Source organism: Pimephales promelas, chromosome 2, assembly GCF_988280905.1.
Source record: "Pimephales promelas chromosome 2, fPimPro1.hap1.1, whole genome shotgun sequence".
In the NCBI taxonomy this organism is placed as follows: Eukaryota; Metazoa; Chordata; class Actinopteri; order Cypriniformes; family Leuciscidae; genus Pimephales; species Pimephales promelas.
Genome location: NC_142770.1, coordinates 24,959,357 through 24,977,949, shown reverse-complemented (window position 1 = coordinate 24,977,949; position 18,593 = coordinate 24,959,357). Strand labels below are relative to the sequence as shown.

Below are 18,593 nucleotides of genomic sequence, written 5' to 3'. Positions count from 1 at the left end.
CCTGTGTTTGTAGCCATTAAGTTTTTACAATTAGTACATTATTTTCATGTCAAACAGGTATTTGAAACGATTGTATTATGACAAGCCATGTTGGAAGGGCGTTTCTTCATGAAATCAGATTATAATTTTGTGATCTGTTCTGATCAGGGTAGGAGATAAACCGTCGAGTGGTAGACTGTGTCCGGCTCGTCTCAGAGCGAACTGGTTCTTGTTAGTTTTGATAGGAGAATGAGAGCGATTACAAGAAGTGCATGTGCTTCACGTTACATTCGCTGGCCCTTCCCCCGCTTCGTACTTAGCATTCCCCTCCTTCACCACAATGCCGCCCAGATGATGTTTAATGAAAAAAACCTGTGAGTTTCTCAGATGGGACGTTTCTACCCTCGGATACACAAGAGGAGTAGGTCTTTGAATCATTATTAAATGGGACGTCGGTGTTTAGTTTGACATTCTGAAGGAAAAAGGTTTTGCTTAATCCAAACAATAGCTCTGTTTTTTTTTTTTTTTTTGGGTTTATTTCATTGTTTGCACATGCGCTGCTTATTGTGGCTCTTTTGTTTCGCTTGATCTGTTTGTATTAGGGCTCCATGGTGTCTCCTGAAACACTCATCAGATGCTCCCGCTGTTTAAAGTTGCAGAGCAAGTGTGTGAAGCTCTCGTCATATTCCACAAATGCTCCTTTAATGCCGGCTAATTGCATCAGATTGCAGGTCTGTTACTGTAAACACGCGGAGGGTTACAGGAGGCTGTCGGACTCCCCGTGGAGCCAGCGGTGTGAACCGACCCCCTGGACTGGACCACGTGCCCAGAACCAGCGCTTAGTCATGAAACGGCTGTTTCCCACATACTCTTCATTCTCCACTCATTTATTAGTTAGGACAAGCAGAACCATTTCCCTGATGTCTATTTATAATGTACAGCAAAAAAAAAATTCCAGTCTTTCTTACACTAAAGCCATTTTTAGCCAACGGAAAACACTCTTGCGTTCTTGAGAGTTGCTATAATGTGGAATATAACTACTATTTTTATATGGAAGTGTGTCGGTGTGGAGTTAGTCCCGCCCCTTCTCCACTGTGATTGGACCACTGGGTAAAAGGTGATAGTGATGAGCGCTGTTGGCGTTTTCGTACACGCAGTAGCAGTGGCAGTGGGGTTAGGGGGGCACACGGCCTGACAATTTAAAGGGATAATTCACTTTGAAATTAATTTTTGGTATGTTTTATCTTACCTCAAGGGCATCCATTCCAAGATGTAGGTGTCTTTGTTTCCACAGTATTTTCAATTTTGATATTTTTAGGTCAAACCGTTCTTGTCTGTCAGTCATATAATGGAGGTCTATGGTCACCACCTCAAAGAGCATGCACAGAGAAGTCCAGATTAAACATGATTTAATGACTCGTAAATGTAAGTACACATTGATGGCCTAAGACACGAAACGAGCGGTTTGTGTGAGAAAACGAACAGTATTTATATCGTTTTACCTCTTGTAATCACAGTCACGTCCAAGTGATTTGATGGCGTACACAAGTACACGTCACTCATTGTTTACACAGATTTCAGAAGTTTTAACCTTCACTGTGAAGATCTAAACATATTTAAATATACAGGAAATCACAATGGAAGACGATTTTGGTATATATCAGCAGACAACGTTGATTTTTTTTTTTTTTTTTCACAACCGCGAGAGAGATCTTTGATCTTTGTGACCATAGACCTCCATTATATGACTGACAGACAAGAACTGTTTGACCTAAAAATATCAAAATTGAAAATACTGTGGAAGCAAAGACACCTACATCTTAGATGCCCTTGAGGTAAGATAAAACATATCAAAAATTAATTTCAAAGTGAACTATCCCTTTAGCAGGCAGTTTTTTATTTCCGCACCTTTAAAAGTTATGTAAATGGGTTCTGTTATGATTGGCGAACCTCTTCACTGACAGGTTTGCTGTTGCTCGAATAGCCTAGCTAGCACTGCACCATTGTTTTGTCTATCTATTAATTTATTCAAAAATATATTTTAAATACAAGTAATTTGCGTACACTTATTCTATGATTAATTTTGATATTGTTTTGGTGGGCATAAAGTCAAAAAAGGGTGATGTAACTGTCCTGATATCATAATAAAGAAGAAAAATTTAAAGTAGTTTGGAGTAATCTATTATTAGTCGTATTATAAGGGAAAAAATAACTGTTTCACTCCTTATTAATATTTGAAAGAAAAAACAAAACATCAAATATCATATCATGCAGAGCTTATGGCTGCATGTCAAGGTCAATAAGTCTAGAATATCAGCTGATTTGTCATTTCAAAGTCAAAGTTCTCTCCAAAAACGTAATATTTATGAATTAATAATTCATTACATTTCTAAAAATATGTATTTATTATTTTTTTACGTTGAATAATATATTTAAAAATGGTATACACATATTTAAGGAAGATATTTTATTACTTGGTTACTTCACACAACATTTTCGGAGTCATTCAATTCAAACCTAAGTTTGAAGCCAACATTAATATGCAAACTTCTAAGAAGGGGGCGCACAAGCCTTCGGAAACCTAAAATGACAAATGGGACACCCGAGGTCTTGTGAACTTAATGGAGACATGCATACGGCCTCCATTGTAAGTCCACAAGAACCTAAAGTGTGCCATTCAGGACAGGGCCATTAAGTTAGGTCAGCAGAGGTGAGGTACAATCGCTACCACAAAGCCAGTCAGAATATGAGTTGTTCGTTATTTTCAGGGCTCTGCTGGTTCCCCCTCTACCCCCCTCTACCCATCATCGGTCGTATAAACACAGAGAAGCCCATGCTTCGCCCTACTAATGATGTAAGGTGTTGGGTTTCCACAAGTGTGGAGGCTCCGCTTGACCCTTCAGACCTCTTCGTGAATAGCAGGGAACAGTGAGTGGACCAGAATGCAATGCGGTGTCACGGGGTTCGCCCTCGAAACGCTCTCACTGTCCTGATATCGCAATGAAAAACTCATTTAAGGAATTCAGTTCTTGAAAATCCTTGAGCTCAGTAAATAGTTGGTGCAGTCCGTTATCTCTTAAAGTATTTTAACAGAATTCCTTCACTTATGAAAAAAGTGGTTTTGAATTCTTCTGACCATGTGAATGAACGGCCTTGAGAGTGTGATGCTTTTTTACATTTTGGCATTTTTTCTGCTTATGGCCCACTAAGGGTTAACTTATCAATTGAAACAATGCAAGGTTGCTTCAGGTTTTGAAATGTCATGTAGTGCAATTCACCAAAATCCTTAATGTTCATTATATCTGTTAACAAAAAAAAAACTTTTTTACTAGGGCTGTCAAACGATTAATCGCGATTAATCGCATCCAAAGTAAAAGTTTGTGTTGACATAATATATGTGGGTGCACTGTGTATAATTATTTTAGATAAGTAAATACACACACATGCTTGTATATATTTAAGAAATATTTTCATGTATATACTGTATATAGATTTATATATAATTTATATAAATATTTTATATATAAATAATATTTTTTTCTTAAATATACTTGCATGTATACATACAATCGCATTCAAAATAAAAGTTTGTGTTGACATAATAAATGTGGGTGCACTCTGTATAATTATTTTATATATATAATACACATGTGTATTATATATATAAAATAATTATACAGAGTGCACCCACATTTATTATGTCAACACAAACTTTTATTTTGAATGCGATTAATCGCGATTAATCGTTTGACAGCACTACTTTTTACAACACACAATAATTTTGATTTGAAAATTAACATCTTGAAAATGGTTTCAAAACTATAAAACCAACACAAAAACAAAGAGAACATTTGAAATTTTCTTTTAGAATGATCATTTTTATCAAGCTAGTATAATAAAGTTCAGTAATTTCACATAAATTGCAATGAAGATTACCTATTAATTGTCATTTAAGTGAAATTGCTGAACTTAAATTTACAAGCTTGATAAAAATGAAATGTTTTCAGTAGTGTTTGATTCTGCGAGTGAGCAGATTAGCTATCACCGTTGAAAACCAAAGAGCACCTCTTCATCTTAAAACGTGTGTGTGATTGCTCTTCTCCGTGCGAGAATGCCGCCTCAGCCTTGATTTAGTTAAAGCAGGAATGACCGCATTCCTCCTCCAGTGTTTGTGTCTCGACAGCTACAGATAAAGCCAACTTATCGACTTTCACAAACTTTTGTGAAAGTTTAAACTTTCACAAAACCAACAATGCTGTCGTGTGCAATACATGCAAGGCAGAACTTGCTTTTCACAGGAGCACAACATGCATGTAGGAGAGGAAACACCCCGGCAAAAGAGGAGCTTTTGACGTGAAGAGATGAGTCCCACTGAGAGATGGGTCCCAGCTTAGGACCCCAACTTGTAGCTAACGTGAGCTGTTTTGGCGTTATGTGCAGCTTGAATGCGAAATCCGCTGCTTTGGCCAAGATAAGATAAAAGCAGTTTGTTGCCATCAAGTAATACATTTATTTGTATAGCACTTTTCATAGTAGGTGCTGCGAAATTTCAAAATATTACTTTAATTATGTCACGAAATTTAGTTTTTCAGTCGAGAACTTTAAACATAAGTACATAACTTTACACATAAGTAAAAGTGTCCTGAAGTAAATGTCCCTTTTTCAGTTTTAGTCCTAAGAAAAGCAGTGGGCCTATTAAACAATGCTTAGACAGCATTTGTGTGTGATTTGAGTTGGATCGAAATCTGAAAACTTAAAGAGAGTGACCTGTTTAGTTGGCACAACTCTTTCAAAACCTGAACTCATTTTCTTTTTTTTATATTATAGTAAGAATATGTATAACTCAGTGTTTTAACTAATTGAAAAAGCTGAATAATCGTTCCAAACTTACTGATTAGCTGGCAAAATAATCGACGATTAGTCGATTAATCGTTCTAATAATCTTTAGATCAATCAATTATCAAAATAATCAACGATTAGTCGATTAATCGTTCCAATAATCGTTAGATTAATCGATTATCAAACTAATCAACAATTAGTTTATTAATTGTTCTAATAATTGTTGGATTAAACGAATATCAAAATAATCAACGATTAGTTTGTTAATCATTCGAATAATTGGTGGATTAATCGATTATCAAAATAATCAACGATAAGTCGATTAATTGTTCTAATAATCGTTAGATTAATCTATTATCCAAATAATCAACAATTAGTTGATTAATCGTTCTAATAATTGTTGGATTAATCGACTATCAAAATAATCAACGATTAATCTAATATGCATTCTAATAATCGTTTGATTAATCGATTATAAAAACAATTAACGATAAGTCGATTAATCGTTCTAATAATCGTTAGATTAATTGATTATCAAAATAATCAACAATTAGTTGATTACCTGGTAATCGTTCTAATAATTGTTGGATTAATCGATTATCAAAATAATCAACTATTATTCGATTAATCATTCTAATAATCGTTAGATCAATCGATTATCAAAATAACCAACGATTAGTCGATTGACCATTCGAATAAGCGTTAGATTAATCGATTATCAAAATAATCAACTATTATTCGATTAATCGTTCTAATAAACGTTAGATTAATCGATTATCAAAATAATCTTTTGTTGCAGCCCTACATTGAAACTCCTTAAGCCCTTGTTTCGGATCAACGGGTCTTAAAAAACGCCTGGTGTCAAATTTGTTTTGTTTTGTTTTCTCATTTTTGCCTTTGAGGCTTTGACCAAGTTACCAAAATGTTGCCTTACTGTAACTATTTTTTGTAAATCTATTTGTACATGAAAACTCTTATCTCTTAATATAGTCCGTCTAGCAATTACTGTAAACAATTGTGTATATAAACAGATTCCTGTTGTGACACTCCCTGAATACCGGAACAGCCTGATGGGAATGTCCTGTAATGTAATTCCACTTTGGCGCCTGGCAACCGTCTCTAATCGGACTGGTCCCTCTGGCTGTTCCTCTAACCCCGTCCCGTCCTTCAGCCACCACCTCCGCCGCCGCCTCCATTTTCTTATAATGACACCTGTTCGGCCATGTCCATGTCTGATATGACGACTGCGATGCGGAGAACAGCTGCCAAAACAACTTCCTCCCTGCGTGAAACGAGTCTCCACCTATTCAAGAGATGAGGGAGCACCTTTAAATCTCCGTGTTTCGGGGTCAGAGGCCTGGAGTGGGCAGATGGGACATTTTAGGGAGACCAGGCTCAAATATCTAGTTTCCCTCGGGGAGAGAAACGGCTAAAGACAAATAGCTATTATGTCTGAAGCTAGATCTTGTTTGGGTATATCCGACGAGTAAAACATTCCTGTTCTCCAAGTAGAAACACCTGTTCTGTGACGGCTGATAGGGAAATATGCGATGAATGTATAATTCCAATTTTATTTAAAAAATTTTTTAAATAGCTATAGCTATAAGCCAATAACAGTTTAACAATGACCATGGTTAAACCAGGTAGATTAACATTAAGCGGTATAGGGCTGTGAAACGATTAATCGCATTCAAAATAAAAGTTTGTCTTTACATAATATACACTCACCGGCCACTTTATTAGGTACCCCATGCTAGTAACGGGTTGGACCCCCTTTTGCCTTCAGAACTGCCTCAATTCTTCGTGGCATAGATTCAACAAGGTGCTGGAAGCATTCCTCAGGGAGTTTGGTCCATATTGACATGATGGCATCACACAGTTGCCGCAGATTTGTCGGCTGCACATCCATGATGCGAATCTCCCGTTCCACCACATCCCAAAGATGCTCTATTGGATTGAGATCTGGTGACTGTGGAGGCCATTTGAGTACAGCGAACTCATTGTCATGTTCAAGAAACCAGTCTGAGATGATTCCAGCTTTATGACATGGCGCATTATCCTGCTGAAAGTAGCCATCAGAAGTTGGGTACATTGTGGTCATAAAGGGATGGACATGGTCAGCAACAATACTCAGGTAGGCTGTGGCGTTGCAACGATGCTCAATTGGTACCAAGGGGCCCAAAGAGTGCCAAGAAAATATTCCCCACACCATGACACCACCACCACCAGCCTGAACCGTTGATACAAGGCAGGATGGATCCATGCTTTCATGTTGTAGACGCCAAATTCTGACCCTACCATCCGAATGTCGCAGCAGAAATCGAGACTCATCAGACCAGGCAACGTTTTTCCAATCTTCTATTGTCCAATTTCGATGAGCTTGTGCAAATTGTAGCCTCAGTTTCCTGTTCTTAGCTGAAAGGAGTGGCACCCGGTGTGGTCTTCTGCTGCTGTAGCCCATCTGCTTCAAAGTTCGACGTACTGTGCGTTCAGAGATGCTCTTCTGCCCACCTTGGTTGTAACGGGTGGTTATTTGAGTCACTGTTGCCCTTCTATCAGCTCGAACCAGTCTGGCCATTCTCCTCTGACCTCTGGCATCAACAAGGCATTTCCGCCCACAGAACTGCCGCTCACTGGATGTTTTTTCTTTTTCGGACCATTCTCTGTAAACCCTAGAGATGGTTGTGCGTGAAAATCCCAGTAGATTAGCAGTTTCTGAAATACTTAGACCAGCCCTTCTGGCACCAACAATCATGCCACGTTCAAAGTCACTCAAATCACCTTTCTTCCCCATACTGATGCTCGGTTTGAACTGCAGGAGATTGTCTTGACCATGTCTACATGCCTAAATGCACTGAATTGTTATTAATATACAAATTCGTACAATTTCGTTCCTTCGGTTTACCGTCCACCAAGCGTAGACCTTCATTATTGGTAGTTCCCCCCCCCCCTCCCATTAATCTTATTTACCTGCAAACCAATACAAAATTGCTACAAACTCCTAAAATAGTTTTCTCACATCAGTGTTAGCTATATATTGTCCATCTTGATTTTGGTTGGTTTCGGCCATTGACAAACTTGGATTGGTCAACTGGATGGGTGAAAGTTTTCAAAAGTTGGTCACGCAGATTCCCTGCATCGTTTCCATTTTTGCCCACACAAATCTCATTGGTCCCAAACCCTATTCCACATAATTGCATATAAAAAGTCAAATATTTTGATTAACTGTTTTTTTTTTTTTTTTTTTTGCTTAAGTGTTTGGAAAACCATGTCAAATATTAAAATATGATCTCATAAAGTTAAAGGCATATCCAGTTCTTACCCCTACAGTTTTCTGTGGGTCACATTTCCAAGTGGGCCGTTCTCAAGCTTTCAGATCAGATTAACAACCCAATTAAAAGGCTTGTGTTTAAAGAGGACAGGTGGAGTTCATCAGCACCAGTTATATGGGTACTTTACTGTCTCAACATGTGTGGGTGGCACAGTGTGTGTGTGTGGGTCTGAAGTTACAGTCCGAGTCCTCCACCCCAAGGGTCTTTGTTTCATACGCCAAATACATCAACTCATCCTCCCAACTGCATACCGACTGTGATTCTTGTTGCACCTTTTAAAGGGGTGGTGTAATGCCCTTTTCACAAGATGTCAAATAAATCTCTGATGTCCCCAGAGTGTGTATGTGAAGTTTTAGCTCAAAATACCCCGCAGATATTTTTATACTTATACTTTTTGAGGGTTAGCAAAAACGCACCATTTTTGTGTCTGTCCCTTTAAATGCAAATGAGCTGCTACTCCCGCCACAGGGGGCGGAGCTTCAAGACACATTAAAATGATAGAAACTGTTCTGCCTTTAATGTTTAAACCGGAGTCAGACAAAGATGGAGAGACTAAGAAGAAGTGACAACATGTAGAATGCAACAGGACGTCGTCTGATGAATTTATGTTGCTGATGTGTCTTCAATTAGCTTATTCTGTCAGGGTAATCTATAAATCGCTCGTATAGGAACTGTTGTGCTACGGTTTGAGCTTGTGCTCTTCTACACCAGCTCTTCCTCTTCTCACCATGGCCTGTGTGTTCCCGGGGGCGGGTTTATGCTAATTTTAGGGTTGGTGATGTCACTAACCCGGGAGGAATGTGGTGTAGTTCCCACCAGCCGTTTCTTGTAGTCCTTAAACGATTTCTATTAAAAGCAAATATCTCTCTTTGCTTTGAACTTTGAGCGTTGTAACCTCACAGATGTTGTTTATGTTGTTAAACGTGAAGTCATACTCAACCATCCCTTTTATACACACAGAATTGGTGTGTAAAATTGCGTCGGCTCAGTCTGAAACACTCGATTGTGATTGGTGAATGACATTCTGCAGCTGAACTGTGTAGTCGACAGGTTTATTCGGTGTTAATGACTGGCTGAATGTTGAACATCCCGTACTTGTTTAATGGAAAATAGTCACGGCTGACACAAGCGGATTCGACCACAGATGCGCCTCATAAAGGTGACCGCTGCCATCAAAGGGCCATTGTGAAGGTGGTGAGCTCAGTGCTCGCAAGGAAGACTGAGACTGTAGATATAAGTTGAAAATATATTAGTTAGATTTCTGGTCCTCAAGGTAATGTCAGAAAACATAAGTTTGAATGTTTGCTTCCAAATGTTTTGGTTTGTGTGTTGAAAGAGGCCAGTTTGAACAGTTTGATAGTGGAGAGTTTTTTTGAGCAAGCCTACATTAAGTTTATATGTTCTTCAGCCAATCAGGTTCCTTTCCTGGTTCTCTCCGGGCTTGTTAGTTTTAGAGAGGGCATGAATGGCATCTTTGTCCCAAAAATTTCAAATTCCTCCACAGGAATCCAGGAAGTGGAGAGCAACTCCAGCCAGGTTAAGCGTCCTGCTCTCATCAGGGCCAATGAAAGTCCTATTGATATTAGCTGCTTTTGGTTTTGCTCATGGTTTCATTTAAAACATTGTGCAGTTGGTCTCCTTTCGACATATAATGCCTTTTTTGATGTTCAAAACTAGTGATCTTCAGTCTCTTCTAAAGTAACTACCATACTGAAGCCCATGTTTAGGGTGCTCAGTAGAGCCAGACCGATATATCGGCAGGCCGATATTATCAGCCGATATTAGGCATTTTCTAAAATATCGGTATCGGCAGTTATAATGGCCAATAAATGAATATTTCAAAAATAAAATAAAAATGGACGAATCACGCATCAACCATGTCGTGTGTTGTCCAAGTGCAGGTAAAGGGATAAGCATGCTGACATTGTAATTATAAGGTAGCTTATAACTATAAAGCAATGTAGGGACTAATTATTATTTTATTTATCAGAACTTTAATATATTTTGATGTTCCTCTGTTCTGTTGTGACAATAGAAACAAGTTTCTTTTTAAAATGCATTATCATATAATTTTAGTTAAAACTCTGTTTTAAAAATCTGTTAATATTTTGTTGCGCGTTTCTGAAATAAAAATAATATCGGCCGATATATCGGATTTTAACGCCAACAAATATTTGTATCGGTATCGGCCTTCAAAATCCTTTATCGGTCTGGCTCTAGTGCGTAGCTATCAGCTGATAAACGGTTCGATCGGCAGTCTTATAACCCGATCTCATGCTGACGACGGAATGATTACAATGCTAAAGGTGAGGTACAATTCATATTTCTTTTTTAAATAACATGCAAAGTCATTTGAAAACTTAATTGAGACGTAATTTCGCTAGTTTCGCTCATTCGCTCACACACATAAGGCCGCCTCTCAAATAGCTCGCCAGTATTGCGGTTAAATGTTCAAATACACACACGTGTACAAAATTATGGTCTTGATGAGTATTCATGTAAACAGTCGTTTTTTTTGTCAAATTAACAAGTAGTCGTCTAACAGTATGGCTCTGTTTGGGTCTTGTGGACTTGCAATGAGACCATAGGGTGTCCCATTTGTCCTGTTAGGTGTCAGAAGTGTGTTTGCGAGCGCCTCTTTGCGGTCGATGTGCACTTTTGCCGGCAGACGTCTTCCCGACAGTCAAAATGGCGTTGCGTCGCGAAAGTGCTGCGACTCGGAGGAAGACCGCGAGTTTTTAGGGTGCCATTTGGGATGTGGATCCGTGCATTCGGTCTTAAAGTGACAGTTGCCTAAATTTTTAGGTCAAACCGTTCTTGTCTGTCAGTCATTTATACGAACGAACAGTATTTATATCGTTTTTAAACACAGCAAGAGCTGTGTCGTTGGTAACAAGAGCTAAAAACGATATAAATACTGTTCGTTTTCTCACACAAACCGCTCGTTTCGTGTCTTAGGCCATCAATGTGTACTTACATTTACGAGTCATTAAATCATGTTTAATTTGGACTTCTCTGTGCATGCTCTTTGAGGTGGTGACCATAGACCTCCATTATATGACTGACAGACAAGAACAGTTTGACCTAAAAATATAAAAATTGAAAATACTGTGGAAACAAAGACACCTACGTCTTGGATGCCCTTGAGGTAAGATAAAACATACCAAACATTTATTTCAAAGTGAAATATCCCTTTAAATGTAAGGATACATTTGTATTTAATTTATTCAAAGAAGACCATCCAGTATTTTACATTTGATTCCTTATTAAATTTTGTTAGTTTCTTACCTCTATACTACTGTTAGGCCTACCTGAAAAAACTTAACGCACTGTTTATTTTATTTGCATATTTATTTGTGCTACTGCTTGTAAGTTTTGCTTTTATTTCAATTAGTGTTTGTATTTTTTTTTTCATTTTTATTTATTTATTTCGAGTTTTTAGTGATTAATTTAGCGATTCAGTTTATTTCAGTTAATTTCCAAGGCAACTTTTCTAATTTTTCTAATTTCTAACATTTTCTAATATTTATATAAAAATATGAGACTTTTTTTCACAGTACACTAGTCATCACGAGCTGACTTGAGCGAATGCTCAGATGTTTTGAAGATATAATTAATAAAATTTATAGTAAAAATGAAATGTATGTTTTTAAATAGAACGCTATAGCGGTGCAGCTCATAAAACACTCAGCAGTGTGAGTTTGAACCTTAGAAATATTAAAATAATTTTCCATTGTTTTAACCCAGCGCTTTCCTGTAAACTACACTTGGAGTCGATGTTTTCCTGCATTATTTACAGCTTTCGATGGGGGTCCGTCCGGTTGTGTACCAGCGGTGTGGTTCATGCCTCGGTCTCGTGGGAGTTTGCAGACACGGTCTTCTGGTCACGGACAGAGCATTTTCTTCTTCCTGTTGAAGCCAGAGGAGAGATTATACATCTGTGTTTATTTGTGTAGTTGTGTTAGTGGTTTGTGGCAGGAGTCTCCCGCTACATCATTGGCCGGCTCTGGTTTGCTGTGGCTCTCAGTTCGTAAAAGTTGTGTATAAAGTACAATACTTCTACTGGATGTCTATGAGGCAAGGCATTGCACCAGTATAACTGATTACACTTGAAATTACAGACTTACAAATAACACGTAAACAGTTGATTTAGTGCTTTTAAGAACCCTTTAATAAAGTTATACATGTCAAAATGAAGATTTAGAGGTCTTTGTACCATTAAAACATCCTGCAAGTTTAATAGGAACAACTTTCCTATAAAAGGAAAAACAAAGTTAAAATATTTTTTTTAAATCCATGTCATGACCATATTAATATTTGTGTGAAATAGGGATGCACCGATATGAAATTTTTGGCCGATCCCGATAACCGATAATTCTTTATATTTGAAAGCCGATAACCGATATATCGGCCGATAAACTTAAATCCAAATTTTTATCTCATTTTGAGAGCCTGATTACAAATACAAAAGTCTCGCAATTAAATCCATGTCCCAAGCGCACAATTATAATAGGGTTGTATAGCCGATATGACCGATTTGCGCTGCACATGTTGTACCGAACCGTTTTTTGAAGAGATTTCAATCATGTTTCAAGAAATTCAAAAACATAAACAGTGCTACGCAAGTGTCTCAGCTGAAGGGAATAATACATTATGTATCGGCTTTAATATATCGGCCACATTTTCTTACCAGGCCGATAACGATGACATTAAAAATGAACATATACCGATATGCTGGCCGATATATCGTGCATCCCTAGTGTGAAATATAATTTCAAGTACATTCTAAACAGGTTTCAAGTCTCTTCTTAAAGAATATTTTTTCCTGGCTTTTTAACACGTGATAATGTCTTGATTTTATTAAGTGTTGTCGACTTAGTTAGGCTCTCATTGTGTTTTACTCTACAGCACTTTGGTCGGTCTTGTGGCTGTTTTATATGTGCTCTATACATAAAAGAGCGTAAACGTGAACTTCTAAACAGCTGTCAATGGAGAATGAGGCTTTTTGTCCATTAAAAAGGTCTACTTCCAACATCTACAAGAAGAATTCGTGCTAAATGGCCAAACCTTGATGCTTTGGATATAACTGTCTGTAAAGCTTTGTTTACGTGGAGCACAGTAACCACGCTTTCATTCGCCCAAGAAAAAGCATTGCTGCCTTTAAACCCTCAGGTACTTTTGCCCCATAGACTTCCATTGTAACTGAGAGACATGATGAAATCATCTATGGGAATGCAGTAATGCATGTCCATAGAGATTAACTAGCATCCCGGATAGTCCTTCAGTGCTCGGGTGGTATGGAAATTCCCCATAATGCTAGCAGAATTGACGTTAACGGTTGTCTTCGACTGCTGTTTAAGGACAATGTCAGGTTCGTGAGATCTTTTCTCCAGGATACTTGCATGTAGAGACATGTGTCTGCTTTCGTAGACCTATGGAATGATTTCTGTCTGCGTGGAGAACAGCAATGACACAGGCAGAGGCGGCTTACGGATGGCATTTGATGATGTTTAGTAGTTTTCTATGGGTGAGGATAGTCTTTGAGAGCATTTTCATAACCACATAATAGTCAGTCAGGTTCCCAACCCATCAAAACAACATTTGAAGACTAAGGTATTGTCTGGTTGTGTCTTCAAATATTGTTTTGATGGGTTGGGAACCTGAGGTAGTGGCTGGACCCATCATTTTTTACTAATTACTCTGATTTTGTAAGTTTGATTAAATTTCATGAGTAATTTCCATGAATCAGTTTTTATCATAGCCATATGAGTTGTAATATTTTTTAATATAAAACTTTTGTTTTGTTATAGTGGTGCATATAAAAGAAAATAGTTAAATATTCTTTATTTTGGTATTAAAAATCACCATATGAGCCATTTCCGAGTATATAATTGGCGAAATGGTGATGATGTGATGATGGCCCCACATTAAAAGGATAGTTCACTTTGAAATGAATTTTTGGTCTGTTTTATCTTACCTCAAGGGCATCCAAGATGTAGGTGTCTTTGTTTCCACAGTATTTTCAATTCTGATATTTTTAGGTCAAACTGTTCTTGTCTGTCAGTCATATAATGGAGGTCTATGGTCACCACCTCAAAGAGCATGCACAGAGAAGTGCAAATTAAACGCAAGTATACATTGATGGCCTAAGACACGAAACGAGCGGTTTGTGTGAGAAAATGAACAGTATTTATATCGTTTTTACCTCTTGTAATCACAGCCACGCCCAAGTGATCTGAGGGCACGGGCGCTTCGGTCTGCACAAGCGCTGGAAGTGATCTCTGGCACGGTTGCGGAAAAAAAAAATAATGTTGTCTGTTGATATATCGAAATCGTCTTCCATTGCGATTTCCTGTATATCTAAATATGTTTAGATCTTCACAGTGAAGGGCAACACTTCTGAAATCTGTGTAAACAATGAGTGACTAGAGAGCACTTGGACGTGACTGTGGTTACAAGAGGTAAAACGATATAAATACTGTTCGTTTTCTCACACAAACCGCTCGTTTCGTGTCTTAGGCCATCAATGTGTACTTGCATTTACGAGTCATTGAATCATGTTTAATCTGGACTTCTCTGTGCATGCTCTTTGAGGTGGTGACCATAGACCTCCATTATATGACTGACAGACAAGAACGCTTTGACCGAAAAATATCAAAATTGAAAATACTGTGGAAACAAAGACACCTACATCTTGGATGCCCTTGAGGTAAGATAAAACATATCAAAAATTAATTTCAAAGTGAACTATCCCTTTAATACACATTCATGTACCAAGCAAAGTTGGACAGCACAGTCAGTTTTAAAACGTAAATAAAATAATCGAGAATAGTTGACCCTCAGACATCACATGTGATTGGTCCTCTAGAGATATAACAGATTGTACTTGGGAAAAGCTTGTGCATGCTCTAAATGAAGTATACCTGGACCTTAAGATGACTATATGACCTGCTCTCAAGGATGATATACTGACACAGGTGCAGGTGGAGATGCAGACTCATAAGACAGCGCAAGATGGATGAAGAAACAGGGTTTCATAGGCTGATGTCACGTTGACATCATGTCAGAGTGAATTAAAAAGAGGTTATCTCGCTCCTAACAGGTGCGACCTTCCTTTAGCCTCTCACACTCATGAAATCTCTCTGTGAGGTTCAAACTTCAGTCACTCATCGCAGCTGTTTATTGAATATGTTTTACTCCACTCCACAGGGAATGCGGGCTTCATTTCCCATTCCCAGTGCAAGCTGGTCCTCTCCCAGCGTGAAGTGTGCTTGTTGGAGCGTGACCGACTACTGTCTGTCTGTCTGAATGTGAAGTCTTCTGGTGAATGAAAGCTTGCGGGGTTGGAAATGGGCAGAGGCGCCAAAGATTTGGAGAGTCCTGTCGTTCACCAGGGCTGCCTTTTGTTTGTGAAAGTTGGCATGTTGGAATGCTGTTCATTTGAGGAGTCATATAAAAACACATCAGCTGTGATTGAATCATATTGCTTCCTTCTGCACTGTTTCTGCACCGAACACATTTCCATTATTCATCAGTGGCTTTAATGTAAGGTAGGAAAACAACACATGGGTTGCTGACAAGATTTGCCAACAAGTGACTTATTGTAATATGCAGGTTGTTTTTAATTAGTCAGTCATAAATATTAAAGGAGTAGTTCACTTTTAAAAAAAAAACTTTTGCTGATAATTTACTCACCCCCGTGTCATCCAAGATGTCCATGTCATTCTTTCTTCAGTCGAAAAGAAATGAAGGTTTTTGATGAAAACATTCCAGCATTTTCTCCATATAATGGACTTCAATGGGAACCAAACGGTTCAAGGTCCAAAAGACAGTTTCAGTGCAAACTGTTCAAAGGGCTTTAAACGATTCCAGACGATGAATAAGGGTCTTATCAAGCGAAACGATCACTCATTTAATAAATAAATAACAAAGTTTATGTTTTATAAGCTCAAATGTTCGTCTTGCTCTGTTCTGTGATGCACGTTCGTGACTCCTGTTCGAACTCGTTCATCAAAATGAGTCAATTCGTTCATTTCGTTCGTTGAATCAACCAAATGACACGGAAAAAGATTTGTTCATTTTGATAAACGAGTTCGAACAGGAGAGTCACGAACGCGCATCACAGAACAGAGCAATGCGATCATTTGAGCTTATAAAACTTAAACTTTGTCATTTATTTTTAAAAGAGCGATCGTTTCGCTTATTCATTGCCTGGAATCGTTTAAAGCCCTTTGAACAGTTTGCACTGAAACTGTCTTTTGGACCTTGTGCCGTTTGGTTCCCAAAAACCGTTTCCTAATTATGTCACATGACCCAGATGCAACCAGGTTTCATTCAGGGTATATTAGCTGTGCACTCGATGTTATTTAGTGCTTCTGAACGACCGTCTTTGTCGAGTAATTCTGCATTAATTTGTTTGGTTGCTAAATGTTTAATTCAGTTATGCACCTGATCACCCTGAAAGTTGCCGACTAATTTTTATTGGTTTAATTGTTTGTGTTAGGCCTGACCGACATGTCAAATGTATTGGCAGTTTTTTAATTGAATTCAATTAAATATCTATTCTATTATTAAACAACAACCCCAATCTCGCCCCAAGCAATCACCCAGAACACCCAGCATGTTGATATGGCTGTTTCTTCATGAAAATCAAATGAAGTCCTATTCACAACTCAAAATGTCTTTCAGTATTATACAATCCAGGTGCTCTAGCCACACTTTGATCTGAAACGAGGCCAATGCCAAGGGTTTTACTCAAATACATAATGCTTAAGGTTATCGTTTGGGTCCGATCGACTGGTCAGCGTGAAAGAGGTCCAGTTCTTGACTCGTCTGAAGCACACCTGGGCTTCTGGCCTTGAAGTTCCAGCTGGATGAAAACAAAGAGCAAGTCTGAGGGAGGGTGAGGGGGGGTTCTGCTCTTTTTCAAAGCTGCATTCTTTCACCTGCGTTTCAGCATCTCGCTAATCAACATCACAAGTTGTCCGTCTGGACATGTAAGCGCTGAGACTGATCTACTAGATTAGTTTTTTGGCGCCGTACTGGTTATCTTCGCTCATGCCTGTGCTTTGTTTTCTTCTCTTCATAGTGATCCTAGTCCAGGCTGCCTCTTTCTCTTTCACCAAGGAGCCAAAATCCCAGGATGCCCTGCACGGGCGCAGTGCCATGCTGCGGTGTGAAGTGAACGACCCTCAAGGTGTCATCTACACCTGGAAGCACAACGGCGAGACCGTCACCAACTCAGAGCGACGATTTCTTGAAGGGGGCAACCTGAAATTCACTGCCATTGACAGAACGTTGGATTCAGGAAACTTCCAGTGCTTCGCCTCGAAGAACGCCAGTGGCGAAGAAGAAAGCACCGGCGAGGCCTCCTTCAATATCAAATGTGAGTGAGTCTAATATCCCAGTCTTAACAAGTTAGTTAGTTAAACTCCATGTGTTTGCTGCCTCTTGGCGTGTGAAACACATGTGAACCATTGGCCTGCTTACTTCACCCCCTTTTCGAAGGCAGTAAGCTAAACAACGCCCGCGTGAGAGAAGGTTATTTTGAGCCAGCAAGTGGAAGCCAGACAAAGCGCCCCTTTATATCCAATGCCAAGATTAATTGGTTGAAATGCAGCGTCCGGCCGCTTGTGTCAGATAACAAGTAAGGTCAACTAAATGGAGGGGCCTGTTTTTGCAGCGGGTGCAAAGCATGAGCAGATGGTGTGAATGGGGGAGTTTGTTTTTGATAATGAGTGCAAGAGTTTCAACCATCTCCTGATCATCAAGCTGTCGGGCTTCAACACATCTTTCTTACAGGGCTGGAAAGTGGTGCGGTGAGTCTGAAGAGTCCAGAATCAGTGGCAGAGATTGAGAGCTCCTCACAAGTGATCCTACGGTGCAACATAGACGGACACCCACGGTGAGCAATCGCATGTCTGATTCTTAGCCTTAGATCGGGAACATGCTGTGGAAGCGAGGGCGACGCATGTCATTAGCCCCTTTTCCACCAAAGCATTTTGAGAGCCGGTTCGGAGCCGGTGCCTCCACGCGAACCAGTTCTTTGTGTTTCGACAGCCAAAGGACCGGTTCTCGGCCAGGAGAACTGGCTCCAAAGCGGCACCAACTCTTTGCTGGACTAGAACTGTTCTTTTAGCACGTCATGCTTACATCGGGGGCTTGGCCGGGTTTAGATGTGTTCTGAACATCTTTTCTGACCATAATAAAGGATCGCAAAGCCAAGAGAAACATTTGCAGAAACACGATGGAGTCCGCCTTTGTAATTGTTGTAAATGCTTGAAGTTAACGCAAGCGTTTCTATTTTTGTCATTTTTTTATTGAAGACATTATAAGCAAAGAAGAAAACAGTCACAATATAGAACAAATAAATGGAAAGAAAAAAAGACACAAGACAGGGGTACATAACTTATCAGAAAAGATTACATATCAAACGAAAAGATT

The 18,593-nt window shown here is 39.0% G+C and overlaps 1 protein-coding gene across 1 annotated transcript in view; it reads left to right on the top strand.

The window, feature by feature from the left end:
* Positions 1-18,593, top strand: part of ptk7a (protein tyrosine kinase 7a) — a 51,765-nt gene that overhangs the window by 8,224 nt on the left and 24,948 nt on the right. Inside the window, exons 2-3 of the mRNA XM_039657308.2 lie at positions 17,239-17,535; positions 17,952-18,054. Coding sequence (XP_039513242.2) covers positions 17,239-17,535; positions 17,952-18,054 — 400 coding nt within the window. The remainder of the gene's footprint in view (positions 1-17,238; positions 17,536-17,951; positions 18,055-18,593) is intronic.